The sequence below is a fragment of the Apostichopus japonicus genome, chromosome 7 (genome assembly GCF_037975245.1).
Source record: "Apostichopus japonicus isolate 1M-3 chromosome 7, ASM3797524v1, whole genome shotgun sequence".
Lineage (NCBI taxonomy): Eukaryota > Metazoa > Echinodermata > Holothuroidea > Aspidochirotida > Stichopodidae > Apostichopus > Apostichopus japonicus.
In genome coordinates, this window is record NC_092567.1 from 19,086,208 (window position 1) to 19,100,154 (window position 13,947).

A 13,947-nucleotide genomic window follows, 5' to 3' on the forward strand; every position below is an offset into this window, starting at 1 on the left:
TTCCCCTTTCATTTTACACTCCAAAATACCATTGTCTTAAATGCTATCGCATAATCAGAATTCATTATCTCCGACCAACTTCAGTTCATGATTGCAAATTGGCTTTGGCAAATGAGTCACTTTATGTTGAGGTCAATGTTGGATCATTTCCAGTAATTTTTCTATCTTGAGTCAAGTAAGTGACTACATTCATCATAATATCTCTATGATGAAATATGTCACAGATATTTTGTCTTTTTCTGTTTCATTTTCAACCTTTTTTATTCATCTTGGAGAATTGGGTGACTTTAGTCATGACTCGTTCGTTACAACACTTACGACTCTTCACATGTTCTCGACATCGACATTCATCTTCTCGACATCGACTCTACACCACATCTTCACAACAAACTTGATATACATATGTTATCTTTAACAATGGTGTTTCCTGACAACTTCATTATTGTTCCTTCAAGCCATGACTTGAGTCACTTAATTTCAAAAGTAACTCAAAGAAGTCTGTGAAATTTCTCCCCATAGAGACAAGCAACTCGAGTCCATGACTCAATCGAATCAGGAAAAATCACTGAAAATGACTCAACTCCCCACCCCCCACGTTACATCAACTCTGCTGCTGAAAATGTCTGTTCAACTTCTAATTCCAACATATGTTACAAAACTTCCAGGTCATTGGTTCAGAGAGCGAGGTGGTAATTTAAGACAACAACAATTATTGGTCCACTCAAAACATGATATCACCCTGTGTTGACAACCTCAAATCTCGCTCCAGACATTTCATATCACAACAGACATTTGTACAATTGCTTTCAAGTTTGATTAAAGATAGGTAAGAAAACAAAAGAAATATGACATTGGTTCACATTTTACATTCATTGATTATATAGGCACTACCGACACAAACTTTCTTACACCCTCTTTAGCTGTAGATGTTACTGACGATTGTCGGAATGCAGTTACAGAATTGTGAACAAAGTAAACCGATACTCCAAGAACATAATTTAAATAAAAAAGAACTGTGGCCTTTATTATAGCATTAACTATATTGTTAGAATATGAAAACTTTACATAACAAATTTAATGCATCACACCTTTTAGGTTTAATATGTTTGTTTCATTGCTCACATTGGCCAGCCCATCAATATTGATGACTGTGACTTTCTAGCAAGTCTTCCAAGTAACACTGTGACCACAAATCTTCTTACAAGTTAAAGGGTGTGAAGATTCGTGCACAAAGAAACGTCTCATGCCGGTAATCTGACCTAGTTTCGAATGAGGTGTAACAGAAGTGTTAGACACCACCATCGATCCAAGAAAATACACACACGACTTGCTACCGTCGGTTATTAGACACTAGTGTACAGTCAGTACATACAGCTACGGTCAATACCCACAACACAGTGTACATAGCAGCGATGGACATCTCAGGTCTTAATAAGAGATAACAAGGTATCATGTTTCATTACTGTTTGCATTTTGTAGCGACAAGAAGAAAACTTAACCGGCAAGCAACGGAAAGTTAACTTTTTCAGGTCGCGACATGCGGTTTTGGGGCAAGTCTTCAATGCCTTTAAGTATAAAGCCCACAAATATCATCCCTTCTAGAATATTCACAATTTGTGTGAACCAATTTCAGTAAAGTACAATATTGAAATAAACTGAGATAAAAATAGATTAATTTTCATCAGTTAATTATAAAATTAATTAAATGCACTTAAATTAGATCAACAAGCTGACTGGTCATTCAACCAAGGCATTATATGACAGCTGCTTATGGTAATTATAATATTTGTTGATTCAAAGTAAACAATAATACAATAGAATATAAAAGACTACAGTGACCGAACAATAAAAACAAGTTGAGAAGTTGTTGACAAACCGAGTATACACATATATGCTGTGGGTAGCCAAATCACAAAAGACAGAAATTAAATAAAAAATAACAGGTTACCTTTGATCAAATACTAATTAAACTCAATTAGCTGCTATAAAGAAGCTGGCTCTGTGAAATGTTGTACGAGACAGATCGAATCAGTGAAATGTGATTCCACAACAGTTTTGTGTTTTATCTGCAACAGTAGTCAGTTAGAATGTAGCAAAAAAGTGATTAGTTTTATGCATGTTCCAGGGTAATGGTTGTTACAATCCTTTAGTTCTTGTTATTGTCCCTTTTGGCCTTCCATATTCCTTTCCTGTCTTTCCCAACATTGTGTCACACAAGCTCTTTGTGTATCTTGTAGGGATGCACCTGATCCAAATTTTTGGATCCGGCCGGAACCGGATCTTGCCGGATAGTACGTGAAATCCGGCCGGATAAAAACCCGGCCGGAACCAGATTTTTTCATTACACAAAAGAAAATCATTAATAAGAAGTAGAAGGATGAAACAAGGAGCAAATCTTAGGTCAGACCATTGAGAAAATTAAATTAAACATGTTAAACCTAATTTTTCCTTACTTTGAATATTTTTTGGAAATAGTTTACATTGATTTAATTTAATACCAACACCTTTTTAAGGAATAATTCAGGCCAGATTTTGAAAAATATCGGGCCGGATTTTGAAAAATATCCGGCCGGAACCAGATAATTGCTCACTATCCGGCCGGATAGTCCGGCCGGACCGGATATCCGGTGCATCCCTAGTATCTTGTATACTAAACACTTAACCAGAGCAGCACAGAGTAGGTGACATAACTACCAAAACTTGCAGGTCGTCGAGTTAGACTTTCACCATTTCAAGTTGTGGCAAATTTAAGGTTAAACAATGTTAATAAATCCTCTGTGTCTCTTCACACATGTTATTGGAAGAAAAAAATGCCAAGTTTCACCGATGATCATCAGGGGATTTCCCTTAACATTATCTTGGACTAAATTTTCTTATAATCTGCTATTTCAAAATCCAAGATAACCCTTACAAATTTGTAGTTCAAATTGATAAAAAAGATTTAAAAAAAAAAAAAAAATTGTGTTCCTTTTAAAAGCAATCAAATGGAATGTCATACACTTGTGAAGTTTTGGCAGAGGTCGAAATTACACATCAAAGACAAAATGGTTAAATATTACAGAAGAACAACAAACAAACAACACTCCCAATAACAAAACTTAGTAGTGTGGATTTGTTAGCAAGTAACATGTCACATACTGAAAATCTGTAATCATTCCCATGTGATCCAATAAATATGTGGATCCAGTGAGGCCCCCCCCCCTTGGCCCCTCTCTTGCAAATTAATAGTTGCATTTAATACTATACTAATATTTTGGTAATAACATAATTTTGTTCAAAACAAAGTTGGAAACTTTAGCACTTTCTAATGCACAGATATTTTGGTAATAACATAATTTTGTTCAAAACAAAGTTGGAAACTTTAGCACTCTCTTTGCAGATAGATATTCCTTACTTTAACAGATCTATAAATTTGTTTAAAATAAGCAAAAGTGAAGTCCATATCAATCATTTCATGACAAAAACCAAACTTCCAAACAAAGTTTTGTTTTCCATAAAACAAAATCCATGGAGTCATGTAAAACAGCTTTACATGATTGCATGACTCTTTCACATGACCTGATAAATGTGTATAATAGGTCTTGAAGAAATTACAAAATTTCCATCTTAAGCTATTCTACACATGAAACTATTTATTAAGGAAATTTAAAGGAATTATTTGATGAAAGATATAAAGATATGTAATACATTGAAAAGCTTGTGTAAGAACTCTAAGCCATTAGACTGCACCAAAATTTGAAATTGAGAAAATTCCAGGTTTAATTTTTTTTCATTGAAATTCTATGCATCAGCCTCTTTACAAATTTTTCGACATAATAAATTTTGAGATTTCAACAATCTGTGCATTTGTAGTTAAGCTTTGTACTGTTTGAAGACAAAACAAAATCACAGTAAAACTTAAAGAATGGAAACAATTATGTTACTTTCTTGCAAATTACTTGTTCAATGTGGTTAACAGGATAAACAGGAAGTTTTTTACTTTCATAAATCTACTGGTCAGAGCTCTCTTAACTATTAAAAAAAAAAAAAATGGAGATAAAAAGCACACTATATCTTGAATTTTGGCCTAATTGGCTGGCCATACAGTCTCTAAGATTTTACAAAACTTTAAATCAAGGAATGTGTGGGCGGTGACTACTATTGATATGATTTGTATTGACGATTCCCTATCACCCTATGACAACAATGAACTCACCCAACCTTCGCTATTTTTAAAGTAATACTGACTTATTGCTGAAATATAATGTTCACAATTTTTACATCCACAAAGATCTACGTATTGCAGGACTTTGAATGAATAACATTTTAATACATATTATTACATATATATGTAACTTCCAAAGGAATGGTTGGCCCTCATAGCACAATTTGCTAAGCAGCCTCAAACCATCCCACCACCTCTGTGAAACCTTTGCTTCTTTCAATATGACCCCCCCCCCCCCCCCTCAATGTATTGAAATATCCTGAAGGTTCAAAATTTTCAGGAACCAACCAGTCTTGAAAACTTTATGTGACCTTTATGTGACCTTTGATGTATACAACACTAATACAACATGATTTACCTTAATACCTTACATGGTGTAGGTATCCAGAGATATGGAAGCAAATCCCATGCATGCATTGTTGTATAGACATTAAAAGTACCAACCAATGATAGAAATCTCCCTTAAAAAGCCTTCTCAAACTTTTCCAACCCCCCCCCCCCCCCGGCAGTTTCATAAAATTGTTTCCATATTGAATACCTAATACCTTTAAAACCAAACCGTACTCCAAGCCTTTTCCCTCATTCTTAGTTCACTTTTCGGTCTCCATAGTTTTCCCTTTTTGGTTTCCCAAAAGACAAACCTATGGAGACACTCTTACCGACCTTGCAAAATTGCAGAACCGCAGATTGCCAAGGCAACATTGACTACAATGCGGATCACAAAGTTCGGTAACTACTTTTACGATAAGATTTGTCCAACAAGGCAGCAAATAGTAATGTTTTACTCAAAGCCAAAGCAAATTAATCAGGTCATACATCCAGAGTCTACACATGCTAAGTTTTTCAATACCGCCCTCAGTACCTTTCGGGAAAACATTTCATACTGTAGTTTTAAATCCTGTATTCCACTGTTTTCTACATCTATTTGGATACACCTGGATTATTTTCCTGTTTATCTAGGAGTTCAAGTTTGTTGAAAAGCCTGAGCTACACTTTTATAGGACTATACTACTTGACTAAATGCTTCACCTTGTATTTAAGAAAATATAACATGCAAAATAAGAAAAGGTGGGGGGGGATGGGGAAGGAGGAAAGAAAAAGAAAATATATTCTACTGCAAATTGCAAATCTTCAAAATATATATAAAACTACCAGATCTTGATAAAGCACAGCAATAAATAGAAAAAAAAACAAACTATAATACCAAATCTACTTGTTACTTGCCAAAAAAAAAAAAAGGCTTACGTAACAAACCATTTTTCTTCGACAATAAGACTGCAAAAATGATAAATACGAATATGTTTAAGTGCTTGGCCTCATGTCAGAATAATGGAGCATGGGTATCATGACGACTTGGCCTTTATATTGTACATTCACACACATCTGGGTTTATACTGTCTTAGAAAGATGATTAAAACAGATTTCAGAATTTGGGAATTTGTAAACTGTTTACAATGTGTGTTACAATAGATTACAAAAGCATCTTTATGGCTGCTGTAAAGAAAGATATGTTTTGATTCTTATGTTGAAGCACATGACCTTCAAACAAGCCGTTTGTTAGTTTTTCATTTTGCTGCTATGATCAGTCAAAAAACTGTGACACTATCAACCATATACATATATATATATATATCTATATATATGTATATATATAGATGAAAATCGTAATGAGTTGGAAAATCAAGAACAGTGAAAAAACTTTCAGCCTCCACCGGGATTCGAACCACGGGCCTTCCGCTCTGTATATATATATATATATATATATATATAAATATAAATATATATTTATCCATTACTCAGTAATTACAAAGTTAGGTCACAATGACAAGATATCTACGTTCATTTGGTACTAAATATGAAAGACCCAGGTGACTGCAATTTGATCACGGAGGAAACTTTACTACCTTCCAAATGATTTGTGACTATTAGTTGTCCTTTGGTCATGTTCACCTAATGATAATCACTTGTAAAACAAACAGCAATGAAAGCAACAAATTAAGGTACCTTTCGACAGCAGATGACAAAAACACTAGATTTCCCACGACAGACACGATACTAAACTACCCGAAAAAACAAAGTTGCCGTCATCAGTAATACTTATTTTTTTCGTGTTTTTGCATATGTTTTGTTTTTCGTTTTTGCATGCTTTGTTTTCTCCTTTGCATATGTTCTGTTGATTGGAAATGAAAAGGAGCCCTTGCATATTTCAGTAATTATACTTTGCACTAATCATTCAATAAAAAAAATAAACAAATCAACCAATAAAAAAAAAAAATTAAAAAGAGAAAAATCTGGTGGTTTTGAAATTTTTTGGTGGTACTGGAAGAAATGAAAGTCATATAAGTACAAAATTACTATCGAAGGCGTTGCTACGGACATCGACGAGAATTATTCACAAACAATAAATCCATAAATCAAACGTTTCTGTCTTCACTGCTTACTCTTCACTTTATCACTGAACTTCTAGTTTGTAGTTATTTACTCAAAACATCAACATCCCATCAACTTCATAATCGAGCCACCCCCGTTAGCCTTTCTTTTTAATTCTCATTTTTGGGGTGGGGGGGGGGGGGAGAGGATGGAGCCACATTTGTTATGAAAGTACTTCATTGTGCTAAACTTGACAGCTCTAGTTTCCTAGATTAGTACTGAAAGAGATAATATAAAGACAAACGGGATGGGTGGGGGGGGGAGGGAGGGGGACTGATTTTGCCAATGTTTAAGGCAAAATAGATTATCTGACTACAGAGAATATAATTCTTGACCATCCTCTAATATTTTCAGGTACAATGTTACTTCAGTAAAATTAGTCTCCACAGCACAACCATGATACCATGCTTCAGAAATAATAATAATCATATAAGTATTGTATTTCCTTCTATAATATGAGATCTAAATCAAAACACTAATTTTTTTTTGATACATATCAATTTACGGCTAAACTATAGACGACCTAATTAAAATATTGACTGACCTAATTAGAGAGAGGGAAACAGAGTTGAAGCAACTCATCAATCTCGTTTCGGAGAGGTCAGCGGTCTCTCCCGAAGATTGTAACGGCCGCTGTTTCGTCTGTCTCCATTCACTCCGTTGGATTCTTCTCCTTCCTCTTTGACCTGACCTTTGACCTTCTTGGGTTTGGTATAGGTGTGAAAGTAAAAGTTGGAGAAGAGGATGATGTGAGAGATCAGGTAGCTCACCAGAGCGAAGACGAAAGGCCTCGGGAATTTGCAGTCTTGGAAGAGACCGGCGACGGCGTGGATCATGACCAGGATGAACTGTAGCTGTAAGAGAGAGGATACAGGCATAAGATGACCTCTCCGGTACATTTGCGTATGAGTATGTATGTATGTATGTATGTATGTATGTATGTATGTATGTATGTATGTATGTATGTATGTATGTATGTATGTATGTGTGTATGTATGTATGTGTGTGTGTATGTGTGTATGTATGTATGTATGTAATTTAGATCCTCCTGCAAGCAGGAACTCGCGAAGAAGCCTCATTGGCTTATCAAAGCCGCAAGAGTGAATTGAAAAAATTTCTCCTTTTTTATGACAAAATAAAGACAACCTATTCATTCCAACAAAACTCTCACATAATTTAATAGCATATTCTGGAGTATGAAGTCACTTGTAATTTGATTTAACAAACTTGCTGCAAATTGTCTGATCCCACTTAGGTTTAAGACCATATCTTCCGGGCATTTTCATAACATAGATATGAATTTTTTTTTTTTTTTTAAATCTGGTGATATTTTGTTAATACATCCCACAAAGAGCAGTGTGCATGATGTCATCGCAGCAATTAATCTGAAAATGTTTTTTCGTAGTCCTTAAATCATATTTAAATCACAGAGGAAAACAACACCCCTCCACAAATGTTGCACTTTCTTACAAAAATTCTTACAAATGAACTTGGACAGGTTAAGTCAACATTTCCGTGAGATATCACATTTCAAAGAATAAGTCAAACACAGAGATTAGAAGAGGAAAGGAATAAGAACATCTGCTATGTAAATGACATATCAGACCACCAGACTGGAAGAAAATTGGCAAAAAAGCTTTCAGATACATTGGTCCAAAGCTATGGAATGATTTGCCAAATGACAATAGGACCAGTCAAACGCTGCCAATATATAAATGTCGTTTGAAAGACATATTTTTCTAAAAGTTATTTTATGTAATATTACATTTTCATAATATCTTGTTTGTTATAACCTCCTATTGTATTTTTAATAACCTCTTATTGTATTTTACTATTTTGCGTTGGTATTTTAGGATTATTTTTATTAGGTTATTATTTGTTTTCACTGTATTTATTTCCTTTTTATCATTTTTGTGAATAACTTTGATACTTTTTGTAATTTAGCGCTATATAAATGACGTATTTATTATTATTATTATTACTACTGTGATCCAATCACTACAACTCTCCAGTTAGGGACAAGATATTTGAGACAGGATTTTCAACAAACCGTGTGGAATATATTTTCTCCTTTTAAGATAAGTGTTATAACGTCAGCCACTGGCGCATATTCCATTTAACAGGCGATGTCACCTACACAAAAATTCTTTAATCGACTGACATCAACAAACAGAAACCTTTCACGAACAATTTCAACTGACCAATTTGACTGACAAAATCTCTCGGAAGTTCTATTAAAATGCTTCACTTTCGAATAAAGAAATCCAGCCAATAAACTTACCAATTGGAGAGAGGTCAGGTAACGTTTCCACCAGAGGAATGGCTGGATCCAGGGTCCCAAAGCAGAGAGGAAGTAGTAGGAATACATTAAGATGTGGATGAAACAGTTCACTGTTGCAGAGAAGTACGCTGGGGGCCACAAAGAAGAGAAAAAAACATAAATAAAATTTGACGTGTAACGTTCAAGTTTTGTCTTTGCACGATGCATTTTTACATTCAGCAGAAGTTTATGAGGTCACTATAAAAAAGAGCCAAGGGAAACTTTCTTTCTTAGTGCTGGTGAACTAAGTTGTACTTCCCATGTACAGACTGGTTGGGCTTCTGTGTACAAACTACAAAGGCTACAACTTCATCTACATTTATATATATATTTGTATAGAAACTTGTCCATTTTACACAGCATGTTGCTATGTTTTGTATATATATTTATATATATTTTGTTTTTGTACACTAACATTTTTAAAATAATGTTTTCTTATTACGTTCTCACTTTTGATGTCCTGTTTATAAATATTTATATTTATACTGGAAATAAAAAAAAAATTAAGAAAATGAAATAAAATGTGGTAGACTTACAGGCTCCTCCAGCCACCCATCTGACCCCGACCCACCACAGCATCGGCATGGTGGCATGATGGTATACGTGGAGGAAAGAGATCTGATTGTTTTTTTTCCTCAGCATGAAGATGAAAGTGTCGGCAAACTCTACCAATTTAGAGAAATAGAACCACCAGCATACTGCTGCCAACTGAAAAAATAACATCATCAAAATATCTTATTTGACAATTTCATCTTCAGGTAAGCTATGAAGCCGAGTAAAACAGGGTACATTTAAAAAGTATGATATTTCAAAATCATAAAGGCAGAAACAAGACACAAACGAAAGAGCATGGAAAGAAAAATGGCACCCCGTCAATCCTTTCAAAACATTTTATCACGTGTCAATGAAACATGCAGACATGTCCCATAATACATAGGGGGAACGACCTGTCCCCATCACCCCCCCATGAAGTTCCCCCACCCCACCACCCCCTCATGAAGTTCCCCTGTCCCCACCCCCCCCTTATGAATCGGCAATCTGCTTGTGATGTTGGATCTCAATTTATCCAATTCTATTAGCACATAAAACTATGCACTTTCTGTACAGAAAAATATGTTGTTAATTTGTATATATGATCAACTTACCCTGACAGCTTTATCATCATTCGAGTAGTCAACAGCCTGACATCCCAGTGAAAATTTGGGATTGAAGGCAGTGACAGCCACGAACTGGGGAAGAAAAGACAAGTCACAAGTTGTTTCTGTTCTCCAGTGAAAATATCAAAAAAAAATCTGTGGTAACCACATGATAAGGAGTGCTAGCTCAGTGGTTAACGCCGGTGCCTTTCAATCATAAGGTCCCGAGTTCTAGTCACTCTAAGATAAATGTATGTCGTCCAGTTAGAGAGTTGTTGACAATTGACAATTCATAAATCATGGATGTTAAAATATGAATCTAAGAGACTGACTTCGGTCAGCTTGCGGCTTTGATAAGCCAATATGGCTTCTTCGCGAGGTCCTGCTTGCAGGATGATCTAAAATACATACATACATACTAGCAACTGGCATTTAATCAAAATGGTTTCTGTCTGGGCATTCCTGATGGGAAACTTACATGCCGTTTATGTTGCTATATTACTTTCAATCTTTTTTATATATATATTTTTTTTTACGATATCAATTTAGAAACACAATGAATATTCAGTTTTGAGTGGAGAGAAAACAAAACCAAAGCAACACAGAAGCTTGAGTGGATTAAAGGAGCACAACATTTCAACAACAAAAAAATATTTGTAACATTTCTTTGTCAGGTTTGGTTTTTTATTTAAATGGTATTCATTATATTACCCAACTATCCATATCTATTTTTCACAAATATTCATGGAAGATGTTTTTGTTGTCCGAAGGAAATTTATGCAATCTTTTGTACACAGAAAGGCACTTTCCTTCTAATATATACCCTTGAATGTATGCTTAACTGTGACGATACTCTGTGGACAAGGCCTCTGCTGTACGTGGGCTTGACACTAGTGGACTTTATCTCAAGGTGACAGGAAGAGAAGAAAACAGGACCAAAAGTTATACACGACAAAGTTTTGAATATTTAAATATATACACAACTATACGATCTAAGTTTTGACCCCTCTTTGTATATAATATTTAAGCAAAACTTGATAAAGTGAAAATTCCAAAGAAGGAAAAAATCTACCTCTATAAACATGTAGCCGTTTAACAAGACCATCGCAAAATTGTAAAACATCATTAAATTTTTCAGTTGAAGCGGTCGTCTACTCTCCATGAGTTGTTGTCCTTTCCATACTATGATGAGGTATAGGACTACCAGAGAGTAGTTCAAGTACGGTGATGATATCAAGAACCAGTCCTTGGTCCTTGCATCTGGAAAAAGTGAACAAAATTAATGGAAAAAGTGAACAAAATTAATGGAAAAAGTGAACAAAATTAATGGAAAAAGTGAACAAAATTAATGGAAAAAGTGAACAAAATTAATGGAAAAAGTGAACAAAATTAATGGAAAAAGTGAACAATATTAATTCTGCTAGTATATCACAGAATCACAGATCTGGAAATTAATTCTGTTTATGAAATATATACAGACAAAACCCACCGGGATCCATTCCCATTGAAATTGAAATATTTGGCACTGGGCGCCATTGGTGCCCTTCTTTAGTTTTACTCGCTTGTGTCGCCAGCGCTCCCCAGATTCCTAGCCTGACAATAGAACCATATATGCTGTGTCCCTTCTCCCTTTCAAAACAATGTGTTCTCAAGCCATGCACTTTATGCTCATAGTACACTGAAGGGAATTGAGGCCACTGTAGATTTAATGGCATTGCAAATTTAAATGCACTTGAATACTTCAAAGTTCATCATTTGGCATGAAGTCCAAAGTTTGGGAACTAAAAAAGAATTTTCAGTAATACATAACACAATGCTGAATAAAATTTCCATGTGACTTGCAACAGTGAATTTTGCTGGATTTTGGAAAGCTGGTGTCTGCATTGACTTTGCCACTATCTATCCTTACCACATTCGAACATACAGTATATATATGAGAAAACGGTATGGAACAGGAAAATACAATATGTCACGTAGGACAACCAAAGTCACAGTAAAAAACAATGTTCAGTTCACAAAGGTGTGCCTCAAAATCAATGAAACAAGCCTGCAATGAATAAGTACATTTTTGGGGTATTGGAGTTAATGTAAATATAGTAGCTCACTGGATATAAGTATATATATCTCTTAGTCATGGTTATTATATACATATAGCCACAGCTGTAAATGTCAATATTTGGGCAATAAAGGTGGGGAGACTTGAGGGGGGGGGGAGAAAAGACACCAGTCGAAACAATTAATGAAAAATCATTTTATTTTCCATGACTGTTCATAACCTTCTGTTAGACTTTCTAATTTTCTATGACTCTTCCATGACTGTGGGAAACCGGAGTTTGAATATATAACGTTTGGTTAAACAGGCACAACTTCTTCTTCTTCTTCATACGTTGCAGAAACCCATAGGGCATAAGCGCAACGAGGCAAAGGAGATAAAGTGCCTTGCCCAAGGACACAACGCAGTGATCTGGCCAGGGCTCGAACCTGTAATCCTTAGATCACAAGTCCACTGCCTCAACCACTTGACCACAACGCCCCCTAACCCAAACTATAGCTTTGAAAGAAGGAAAATATTTGACATACCAGACATCTCGTCAGCCCATGTTACAAAGGCATTGAACCTGTCTACCACAGAATCAGACTTATCCCAGCCTGACTTATCCATTTCCTGTGAGGAAACAAAAATATGTGCGTACTGTAAAAAATGTCTCCACTGCTAAAATTAAGCAAATGATAATTTACAAGGATATTTTTACAGACTTTTACATAATAATTTGTAAATCATGACCTCTAATGCTTCTACTGCAAGTTGTCTTAATATAAGTTTACCCTTTGGTTGGTCTAGTGACATTCTTATTCACTTACTGTGCTAAACACACCAAATGTTAATAAGAGTGATGAAAGGGACTTGATCAGTTACAAAATGTTTCATAGATGCACTCATATCAATAGCCTATTTGCTGAATTGAGCAGTCAATTTCTAATGTCTGTATCCTAAGAGTTTTGGCATTCACCTTACTAGGGGCAGGCCTAACATAACGTAAGCTGGCTACTTAATTAGTATTACTATTTAGTAGTAAGTATACCAAAGTCTAGGCTGTAGCCTAGGCCTACTTAGGCCTAGCTTAATAAATTTATTAATAATAATAAATAGGCCCATGATGGACACAATAAATAAATGATGGCATAATTGAGCATTTGATAGCCGTGTTCACTGAAAGACCAAACTACAAGTGATATAGCCCTATTCTAGATCTTTCTGGCCATGTTATCGATATTTTGAGTGAATTAGTTCAATGCGGAACTCATCATTTTAGTGTTACTGTTACTGTGTTAGTGTACAGGGAGGCGCCAAGATTATTTAGGCCTACAGTATACACAGTTACTACACTACTGGCCTATATAGTCTCCCAGGACCTAATGCATCTAATCAAACGGTTGTCAAGGATTACCAACTCTGCTTGTCGCTTACTTTTCAAATTTTACTGGGGGAAGAGGTCTATATTTAAGTGAATGCTAACGAGAAGGACGTAGAAATGATGACCAACTAATGGATTGTCTTACCGGCTTAATTTAGTACGTTTCTTCAAAGGCACAGTTCCTTGTTACCGAATGTAAACAGCGTTGACATCAAACTTTCCGCGTCTAGGCAATCATTTTAATCCTTCGATAGTACTGCATGCATACCTGTCCGCACATGCATGCAATTTGAATATTCAAAGTAGCCTAAGCGCTTTTAGAGAAGGGTGTTCCTTTTAAGTTTAGCGAAAAACTTGCATCAAAACGGGAGAAATTTTTAAGCATGGGATTAATGGGGGAAAACAACTAACTACTCATTTCAGATCTTGAAAAATATATTG

The 13,947-nt window shown here is 35.3% G+C and overlaps 1 protein-coding gene across 1 annotated transcript; it reads right to left on the reverse strand.

Moving 5' to 3' along the window:
* Positions 1-503: 503 nt before the first annotated feature.
* On the reverse strand, positions 504-13,808 carry LOC139969612 (very long chain fatty acid elongase 4-like). Its single transcript, XM_071974727.1, has 7 exons — positions 13,652-13,808; positions 12,671-12,755; positions 11,163-11,350; positions 10,100-10,183; positions 9,491-9,662; positions 8,916-9,043; positions 504-7,488 (listed from the first exon to the last, which is right to left on the reverse strand). The coding sequence occupies exons 2-7, from the start codon at positions 12,750-12,752 to the stop codon at positions 7,216-7,218; spliced, it is 927 nt and encodes a 308-aa protein (XP_071830828.1). The 5' UTR covers positions 12,753-12,755; positions 13,652-13,808; the 3' UTR covers positions 504-7,215.
* Between the last annotated feature and the right edge of the window lie 139 nt (positions 13,809-13,947).

Coding starts and splice junctions, on each gene's coding strand:
- LOC139969612 (XM_071974727.1), bottom strand. CDS start 12,752: ATGGATAAGTCAGGCTGGGATAAGTCTGATTCTGTGGTAGACAGGTTC. Junction 11,351..12,670: donor ATGGGCTGACGAGATGTCTG/GTATGTCAAATA, acceptor CACTTTTTCCAG/ATGCAAGGACCAAGGACTGG. Junction 7,489..8,915: donor ACCTGACCTCTCTCCAATTG/GTAAGTTTATTG, acceptor TCTCTCTTACAG/CTACAGTTCATCCTGGTCAT.